Source organism: Musa acuminata, chromosome BXJ3-3 (assembly GCF_036884655.1).
Source record: "Musa acuminata AAA Group cultivar baxijiao chromosome BXJ3-3, Cavendish_Baxijiao_AAA, whole genome shotgun sequence".
NCBI lineage: Eukaryota > Viridiplantae > Streptophyta > Magnoliopsida > Zingiberales > Musaceae > Musa > Musa acuminata.
This window is the reverse complement of record NC_088351.1, coordinates 38,188,841-38,198,769: the sequence shown is the minus strand read 5'-3', so window position 1 is coordinate 38,198,769 and position 9,929 is coordinate 38,188,841. Positions and strand designations below refer to the sequence as shown.

Here is a 9,929-nt window from a genome sequence, read left to right as displayed (position 1 = left end):
CCTTTGTCATCGTCTCTCATCGAGAGCCAGCGACCAACTCATTCTTCCCATCCCAACAACAACACGCAGCGATCGCTGAGACTACTACGGGTGAAGGCTTCCATGGGAAACTACGTCTCCTGCACCCTCGCCGGGCCGGCAGGGGGCCACGCGAGATGGGTCAAGGTGATCCTCCCCGGCGGCCGGGTCCAGCGCATCGACGGGCCGGCCAACGCGGCGGAGCTCATGCTTGACGCGCCGGGGCACTTCCTCGTGGACTCGCGGTCGATGCACGTCGGCCGGCGGTTCGCGCCGCTCGTGGCGGACGAGGACTTGGAGATGGGCCACGTCTACGCCATGTTCCCCATGAAGCGGGTGAACGCGGTGGTGGCCGCGGCCGACATGGCGGCGCTGCTGATGGCAGCGCGGAAGGAGGTCCGCCGGGAGTTGGGCGGCGGCGCCAGGGTCTTGCCGGATGCCACCCACGTATCGACGGAGGTGGCGGAGGGTTATCCTCCGGAGTCGGAGCAGAACGCCGCCCGGACATCGTTGGAGGAGGCGGCGGAGATGAGGGAGTTCAGATATAGGTTGAGCATGTGCAGGTCAAGGAGACCAACTCTGGAGACCATCGCCGAGGAGCCCATTTGCTCCAGATAATATATATATATATATATATATATATATATATATATATATATATATATATATATATATATAGCCTCTTTTTCATGTGTTTTGAGTGATAGAAGGGGGAGAATGTTAAGAACTTAGGCTTATATAGTATTTGTAATGTAAAATAGGGATTCAATGGCTATTGGATGCATAGATTAATGTATGCGGTTGTGATGGTGAGTAATCACTATAAAATCAAAGATGAAAGCAAAAAGAATTCTTTGTTGGTAGACCTAATTGTAAATGGATTTGTGATCTATGGTGTTTGGTCTTTTCAAGTTAAAATTAATTTCATGTGATTTGTTCAGATGAATAAAATTACAAAGATAAATTATCAAGTGATTCTTTGGGAAGAATGTGTGAAAAAAGGTGAACTTGAAGTTCCATCTAATGAACTTCTTTTAGCATACTAATAAAAGCACAAAGTTCCATCTAAATGTATTGAGAAGTCTTTGTGGTCTCCATAGAAACCTCAATCATATTTCCATAAATCATTTTAATGAGAAATGAATTAATTTTGATTCATTTCAGAACACAGAAAACATAGCAGTTGGAAGAGCACAAAGCTCCTCCATTCTCCCAAAACCTATAATTCCAAGGAGCTTAGTTAGTTGAAATCCTATCATATGATTGCAAAGACCTGAGATTAAAACTCGAGCATCATTAATAATGGAACACTACAAATTGCTGTGATCAACACACCACAGAGCCTGGAAGGACATCAAGTATCAAATAGACAAACTCAACACACAACTCAGGAAGCTTTATTACAAGCAACAATCACAGAATTCGGAAACATTCAGATTCCAACGGAGCTACTTATGAGCTACGATGGTAGTAATAAAGCCAATCCACGAATGGCTTCACATATGTGAATACCTGAGAGCTCTTGCGCACCTTCCCTCATACCACTTCATTATCGTCTCTTTGGTCAGAACATCACCGTGGTAAAGTACCTTAAGAACGAGAGTGACTTCCTTCATAGCATCCACCTTCTACAGCATGAAGCAGATGGAGCTTGGGACTCTTCACTTTGCACAGCAGCAGCAGCAACAAAGCCTTTCCCCGCTCCCTCAAAGAGTGCTTCAAAGAGGACGGTCATAACTCCCTGTGGAGACCCAGTAAGAGAAACCAAAGAAGTCTGAAGCTGGTTGGGAGTGGACACCTTGCTCGGATTGCTCTTAATTTCTGCAAGCAATGTGTCATGCTTGCTGATTCGAGAACCATTTTGGCCTGTACCAGTTTTCTCATCATGCTTCAGACTGCCGATGTTAAAGTCCTTTACTTGCCTTTTCTGTTCTCTTTTACTGGGTGGGCTCATTGGTTTGAGAGCATAACCATCTCAGCTGTTCCTGGATACACTGTTGAGTTGCCTCCATTGAACATCATCGTTGTCATTATCAGCGGCAGCACTGGCATCACCATCTCGACTGCCAATAGGAGAGGTTGATCGATCCTCATCTGAGACACAACCGACCTTCTTCTTGCAGCAGTGGCCTTTGAGGCTCCATCTTTGGTGGAGGCAGCTACTTTCCTCTCTGATTCCTTCTTCAGCTTCTTCTGTTCCTCATCAGCTGCTTCCCCTTCTTTCAACCAATTCTTTTCTGCCGTCCTCATTCCCTTCTTGTCCTTTGCTCCCCCTTCTTCTGCTCAGGTGGGTTATCATCTTAGGCATTGCCATGGCCTTCAATTTTGGTTATCATCTTCAGCAGGTTGTGCCTATGAAAGGCATCATCACTGTTTGAAGCACCAATATTCAGCAAAGCCATCTTTGTCAGATGATTCATTGGCAAAGACAGATATTAAGCCTATTCAACGGAAGGAAGCACCAGAAACAACAATCTTATCCTTTGCTTTGCAAACACCAACAGAAGCCTCATCAATTAAAAGAGGCTGAGTAAAGTAGCAACCCCGAGTTGGTGAGAGATGCCGAGGAGGCCTGTAATGCATGCAGCCAAACCTTCCCTGATAGAGGCTGTCTCTTTTTCTTGTCGGAGGAGAATATTCTCCAGCAAGTCCGACTGATCCCAAATAGAGAGAATCTTGCTCAGACATTAAAGACGCTTCAGCGTTTTCAACTTACTAAGTCACAGTCAACCAAGAGTCAATTAGTAAAGAAAAAAAGCATTTGAACAGATGTAGCAAAAGAAATGTCCACGAGGAGCATATGGTGCTCGATGCAAATCCATAGTATGGAATCAACAAGCTAATAATTAGCATGATTTTTGTTTTCCTTTTTTCTGTTTTCAAAGGATAAATATTAAAAGCGAATATTCATATTGTGGATCAACTTTTCAAGCAGACATTTTTCCTCAAAGGACTCCATGATTCAATTGGGTAAGTAAAAAATGGATAGGTTAATTTACTTTCTATAAGAGTTATTGTCCTCGTCAGCTCGACGTAGTTCGAACTCGTATGTGCATGGTTGTCCGAGATGTCTTCGAAGTGGAAATGTCAAGCTCCCGAGATACCACCTACACGAAGAACGAGGTTGAAAGAGATTTCCTGATTTAGTCTCTCCGATGCCCAAGTTAGTGACTCGAGATGTATGAGTACGGACGTGAGCGATAAAAAAAGATAAGCCTCCTTTCATTGTGTTGAAGATGAGCTTGTATACCTAATCGTAAAGGGATAAAATATTTCATGAAATATTTTACGGGAAGACAACCTCTAACAACCTCCCCTTGGCCTCTTGTTCATGTGGGCAACAATTTGGGAGCGGGGAGGGGCAGCTCATAACCACCTACCTTGGACCCTTGCTCATGTGAGTAGACGGGTGGAGGGTGACCTTCGTCTTCTCCTTCCACCCTGGGCATCATGTGGTAGTTACATGTCGGATGAAGATTAGCTAACGGAGTACTCCCTTTCATGCTCGAGGCGAGGAGGTCGGGAAGTCTGACCCCTAACCCCCACTTGAGGCATGAAAGTCTAAAAACCTTACCCTGTCAGACCAATGTGCATCCCCTGATGATACGAGGGACAAGTTAACAATGGATTACCACTAACAACGTTGGGGAAGGCGATCCCAGACGAACTTGAGGAGCGATGGACTAGACGTGCTGGACGAATTAAACATATCATCAGGTCGACAATGGATCAAATAGGTATAAGTTTAACATACCAGATGAACTAAACGTTGCACTTTTAACCCCTTGCGGGGGGAGGATAAATGATAGAGATTATACCATCAGTTAATCGTCATTCGTCATGTAACTACCACGTAGAGTCCAAGGTGGAAGGAGAAGACGAGAGTCACCCTCCATCCATCTACACATGGGCAAGGGTCCAAAATAGACAGTTATTGGCTGCCCCCTCCCCCCCCCCCCCTTTTTTATCGCCCACATCGACAAGAGGCCCAAGGAGAGACGATTAGAGGCTACCTCCCTGTAAAATATTTTATGAAATATTTTATCCCTTTACGATTAGGTATAAAAGTTCGTCTTCAACATAATGAAAAGGGGCTTACCTTTTTCGACCACTTACGTCCACATTCATATATTTCGGGTTACTAATTTGGGCATCGAAAAAATTAGATCGAGAAATCTCTTTCGACTTCGATTTTCATACTGATGACATCTCGAAAGCTCAATGTTTTCATCTCGGAGGTACTTAGACAATCCCATACATACGGGTCACGACCACATTGGGCTAACGAGGATGTCAACGCCTTCTTCCCTAAACATGAGTATCAAACCAACTATAATCACAAATAATAAACTAACCAATAAAAATATATCCAACAGATCAAGTTCTGCTAATGAAATCAAACCAACGAATCAAGATATTGCTAGATCGAACTCCGTTTTCCATAGCGCCCGTTAGACACAAAAGAAATGACACCACAGATATGATCGTCACGCATCACACCAAACGTATCCAAACATAAGATACCATTACCCCCGGCCTAAGATATCTATAAATCAAGAACATATATCTAAACATAAAGCAATGGTAATATGCGGATCCGAACATATGAACAAAAATCCATGTCTAGCCAACCGATCTTATCCATATTCAAGCTTCAGGAGGCTCAAACAAACAGATGACGATGGCGAATTGATGCAGTTGGTTAATGATCCAATCTCACCGAAAACAAGAAGATTGCAGAGAACAACGCCATCGGAAGAACACAAGATCGAGTTAAACCACGAAATGTATTCCCCTCACCTTCGATGAGATGGACGGCAAGGTTGATTGATAGGGGAAGATCTGCTTCTCGATATGGGTTCGAGAATGGGGCAAGTACTTGTAGGGAGCGGTGTTTGGTATCAGCCCTGACCATTCGATATTATTACGGTTTCGCCCTAAGCCCTCAATAAAGGCGTTCAAATTCACAGTCTTTCTACTGATACATTGAACCTTTTATCATCAATATTTTATTGATCACATTAAGGGGACCGAATGCTTCATCTGATAAACTTTATCTATGGCATTAATATGATTTGATAATATATTATATTATAATATGGATTTTTTTTAATATTTCGACCAGGTTAATTTTCACATATATCATTTCAATGACAAAATCTTGTGATACATTTATCAAATTTTTTACAAGAAAGATACTTGTAAAAAATGAAAAAGAATGAAAGAAAAAGAATGACAGAAACTAATAAAGCCAAGAACACAATTTGGCTACAGGTTGAAATGCATGTAGCTCAAGGCAAGAAAGGCAGGGATCAACACATTAACTTATTGGGCCAAAAACATCCTCAGAGCATTCAAACTCTTCTACAAAAACAATCCCAGTCAGCAGTAACAAATCATGAACAGAGAAACTGCTGATGTAAGAAAATGGAACTTTAATTGGATGCAGGTAGCATTGGTAGCATCCCTCTCGTTATTAAACCAGGAGATGAGTTTGACTCAGGTGGCAGACTCCTTTGCAATCTTCTCAGCTTTAGCAATGACTTCCTCGATGCCTCCAACCATGTAAAATGACTGCTCAGGTAGGTCATCATATTTTCCATCCAAAACTCCCTGGGAATCATGATACAAAATGCACATTAATGACAAACAACTCAAGCAATCTATGGTGCATACACAAATTCTACAGTTGTGTGTGTTTTCCATAACATCAAGGAAGTCCAAGAGATCGTATTTGACCATCACAACCAGAAGTAAAAAATTAGAGGTTGTAAATAGAAGAGCACCATATTTAAAAAGAAACAGATCTATGACTGTAGAACTGCCAGATTATGCGCCACATTTTATGATCTAAATCATTTTTCGCTTATAACTTGTAGATCAGTTGTGTATTCTAAATTAACCATTCCAACCAGAAAAAAAAAGAGAGCGACGAAAAAGAGCACTACTTTAGATAGAGATATGCAACAGTAAAACTGGCAACCATGTGCTGCATTTTATAATCGGAAGCACCACACCTTTTGCATATAAATTGAGGGTGACTTGTATGAACTAAGTTCAATATGATTGAAGCATCAGCTCCCTATAGGTCCATTACATATTTAAGAAGGCATCATGATTCTTCCACAAGTAATGAAACATACAATTTATTTTCAGTTCTAATACTATTTAGATAACCTGTTACACAAACTTGACGACTAACTTTCTGAAACAAAGAAGAGGTTTAATTGCATATTAAACTAGTTCTGATAACATCTGTTTTCTACTACGACTCTCTCTATTTCCTTCATTAGACAGTTGAGATTTGGATGTCTTAACTTGGGGTCTAAGAAAGATCTCTGTAGTGTCCAATTCCCCTGATACAAGAGTCATGTGATCTCAGTCCAAGTCCCGTAAGTCATCACTTGACCCCCCTACAGCCTCTCCACCCTCATGTGCAACAGCTCAGTGAACAAGTATCCACCAGCTAAGCTCTCCTCCTCTGCCCCCAACCCCCCACCACCCACCCACCCCTCCTCATCCAACAGCAAAAGGGCGACAAAAGGCAATAACATCCTCTTGCCGCTATTCCTCTATATGTTTTATTGTTCAACATTCTTCTTCCTCTACCAGTCAGTCAACCAAGAAAACCATCAAATTCATATCCCATATGCTGGAACCCATGTCATGTCATGTTATGTGATGATTAGTTGGGTGGGTCAAATTGTTGAGTCGACACACCATAGGCAACAAAAGACTATCTAGATTAGATATTATTACAAAAATTATGATAATTTTCAAATCGGTCTAAATCCACAAATTGTGAACTAGCAAAAGCCCACATAAATCTAAAATTGTTCTACAAGTTATCTATAATTTTACTCTTTCACCATTCATCTTCTTTTACTCCACAGTTTTGTACTCACCTAATGAGAAATTGCACAATAAAATGGGTAGTTCAATTCAGTGTGTGCATTTTATAACTTTAAAGACCATATATATAATATAACATCATTCAACATAATTTTAATAAAATAAGATCATATCTTAAATCCGTAAAATTGTGGGCGAAGAATATTCCTGACCTGAAAGCTGTTAACACTCTCCTTTAATTCAACATATTTTCCAGGTGCACCAGTGAAAACTTCGGCAACATGGAAAGGCTGGCTCAAAAATCGTTGGATCTTTCGAGCACGAGCTACAGTCAACTTATCATCTTCACTGAGCTCATCCATTCCTAGAATTGCAATAATATCTTGAAGATTCTTATAATTTTGAAGAACTTTCTGAACACCACGAGCAGTGTTGTAGTGTTCCTCCCCTAGCACATGTGGAGAAAGCATTCTTGACGTGGAATCAAGAGGGTCAACGGCAGGATATATACCAAGCTCGGAAATCTAGTGAAAAACAAACAAAGGTTGAGAGAATCACATTTAGTTTTATCAATGTCATAAATAACTCCAACAAATAAATAATAGAAGACAACTTTGTACACAAACCTGTCGTGACAACACAGTTGTAGCATCAAGATGAGCAAAAGTAGTTGCAGGTGCAGGATCTGTCAAATCATCAGCAGGCACATAGATAGCTTGCACAGAGGTGATGGAACCCTTCTTTGTTGTTGTAATACGCTCTTGCAGTCCTCCAAGATCAGTAGCAAGAGTTGGTTGATAACCAACAGCAGATGGAATACGACCAAGTAAGGCAGACACTTCCGAGTTTGCCTGAGTAATTTACCATATATGAGAAAACTATTCAGCTAACAAACAGTTATATTGCAAGGAAATACAATGCTGAATTGATTTTCCCACAAGCTTACTTGGGTGAACCGAAAAATGTTATCAATAAAGAGAAGCACATCTTGTCCTTCAGCATCTCGAAAGTGTTCAGCAACTGTTAGGCCAGTCAACCCAACACGTGCACGGGCACCAGGGGGCTCATTCATTTGACCATAAACAAGAGCACATTTGCTCTCACCCTGAAGTGCAAGCCATTGATAAAAAACTACATGCTTGAGTAACTTGAGTAAGGGCAGAAAAAGATTGTGAAATAAAATTTACATAAAAAGACATAAAAGAAACCCTCAAGCATGTACCTGTTTGTCTCCAAGCTTGATGACACCACTCTCAATCATTTCCCTGTACAAGTCATTACCCTCACGAGTACGTTCACCCACACCAGCAAACACAGAAAAACCACCTGCAGACCAAAAATTAAGAAAATCCAATAAACAATACATGTACAAACTTAAACGAGTAAGATCTTAATAGGTCTAACCATGAGCCTTTGCAACATTATTGATCAGTTCCATGATGAGTACAGTCTTTCCCACACCAGCACCACCAAACAGCCCAATCTTCCCACCCCTCTGATAAGGTGCCAGAAGATCTACAACCTGTTCATTTCAGAAGAATATACAATGAATTTTGGCATCTCCTGAATTGAATAAAAAATGCACTGAACACTACAACTAAATGGAGAAGAAAAGCATATAAGTGCCTTAATTCCAGTAACAAGAATCTGCTGTTCTGTTGCCTGTTCAACAAATGCTGGTGCTTCACGGTGGATGGGAAGAAAGTGATTGGTTTCTGTTTATAAAAGAGAGGATTAAGCATCATATAAAATAGTGATACAATCCAAAAATATTATAGATTCACAAATCAAACTATAACAGTCTTACTTATGTCACCCTTCTCATCAATCGGTTCCCCGATGACGTTCATGATGCGCCCAAGAGTCGCCCTACCAACTGGAACCTAAAAAATTTAATGAAACACAAAAAAGTGTAAGAAGTCAATAATCATATATGTATTCTGTCAAACGACAATCAAAATCTTTTTGGTACAAATTTTACAAGCGAATTTTTTATTCCAAAATCTATTGAGAACAATTAATAGAGAGGTTCAAGAAAGTCTAGCAAAAAAAAGTCACCCATGATTACAATTTACAGCTCTGACTGTAACATCCCCTTCCAAATTATCTCCGTATAAGTTTCCAACTTCAACTAAGAACTATTAGCGACGAAAGAAAAACATATGTTAAACATTACCATCAAATTTCTCGATCATAAGAAGGCGTCGTGGACACATCAAAAGAGAGTTTTTTTTCTTTACTATTGAATAGGAGAATTCCAACCAAAAAGATAACAATCGCGGAGAAGGCAAACCGTGATCGGAGATCCGGTGTTGAGAACCCTCTGGCCACGGACGAGCCCCTCGGTACCGTCCATTGCGATGGTCCGCACCATGCTCTCCCCCAGATGCTGCGCCACCTCGAGGACCAGACGGATCTGGTTGTCGAGCACCTCCAGAGCCGTCAGGATAGGCGGCAGGCCCTCGTCGAACCTGACGTCGACGACGGCGCCGATCACCTGGCAGACCTTCCCGATCGCGCCGGCGCCGGTGAACTCGTCCGTGATCTTGCCGCTGGGCCCGGCGGGGGCCTTGCTCGGGGGTGGAGTGGACTGTGGGGCGGCCGCTGAGGTAGCGTACTCAACGGCACGGGAGAGGAGGAAACCAGCAGGGGAAGGGCGCATGGGGGCCCGTGGGGCGGAGCAAGCGGCGGCGGGGGATCTGGGAGCGGGCGAGCGGCGAGCCGAAGAGCGAAGGAGGGAAGAGAGGAGACGTCGGGAGGCCATGCTGGCCAATGGAAGAGGAGACGACGGAGAGAATCTGAGGCGGCTCTTGCTATTTCTCTTTCCCCGATCTAGGGCTCAAGACGAGTTCAGGCGTGAGAGTGACGTTGAACCCTTAAGAGGTCGACCAAAGTGTAACTAATGCGGATCGGAGTCCGATAAAATTGGGCCGCTCAGTTCGGGTTTGGGCTCTTGATTTTGTGAAGACCTATCTTTTATTTGACACATGGCTAGATCGAGAAGATTCCCTCCAATTGGGTTTCCCATCCTCAAATCTCACCCGTCCGTTCCTCGCTTC

The 9,929-nt window shown here is 42.5% G+C and overlaps 2 protein-coding genes and 1 long non-coding RNA gene across 3 annotated transcripts; 1 reads left to right on the top strand and 2 right to left on the bottom strand.

The window, feature by feature from the left end:
- LOC135634339 (uncharacterized) lies at nt 1-929 on the top strand. The gene has a single exon (XM_065144751.1). It carries the CDS (start codon nt 103-105, stop codon nt 634-636), a length of 534 nt encoding a protein of 177 aa, XP_065000823.1. The 5' UTR covers nt 1-102; the 3' UTR covers nt 637-929.
- Nucleotides 930-1,292: 363 nt separating this feature from the next.
- On the bottom strand, nt 1,293-4,916 carry LOC135632413 (uncharacterized). The gene is made up of 2 exons (XR_010494700.1): nt 4,118-4,916; nt 1,293-4,035 (listed from the first exon to the last, which is right to left on the bottom strand). It is a non-coding gene; the product is annotated as an uncharacterized LOC135632413 (long non-coding RNA).
- Nucleotides 4,917-5,309: 393 nt separating this feature from the next.
- LOC135633639 (ATP synthase subunit beta, mitochondrial-like) lies at nt 5,310-9,734 on the bottom strand. Its single transcript, XM_065143365.1, has 9 exons — nt 9,164-9,734; nt 8,678-8,753; nt 8,497-8,585; nt 8,275-8,392; nt 8,093-8,196; nt 7,817-7,975; nt 7,497-7,721; nt 7,083-7,394; nt 5,310-5,631 (listed from the first exon to the last, which is right to left on the bottom strand). The coding sequence occupies exons 1-9, from the start codon at nt 9,632-9,634 to the stop codon at nt 5,518-5,520; spliced, it is 1,668 nt and encodes a 555-aa protein (XP_064999437.1). The 5' UTR covers nt 9,635-9,734; the 3' UTR covers nt 5,310-5,517.
- Nucleotides 9,735-9,929: the final 195 nt, after the last annotated feature.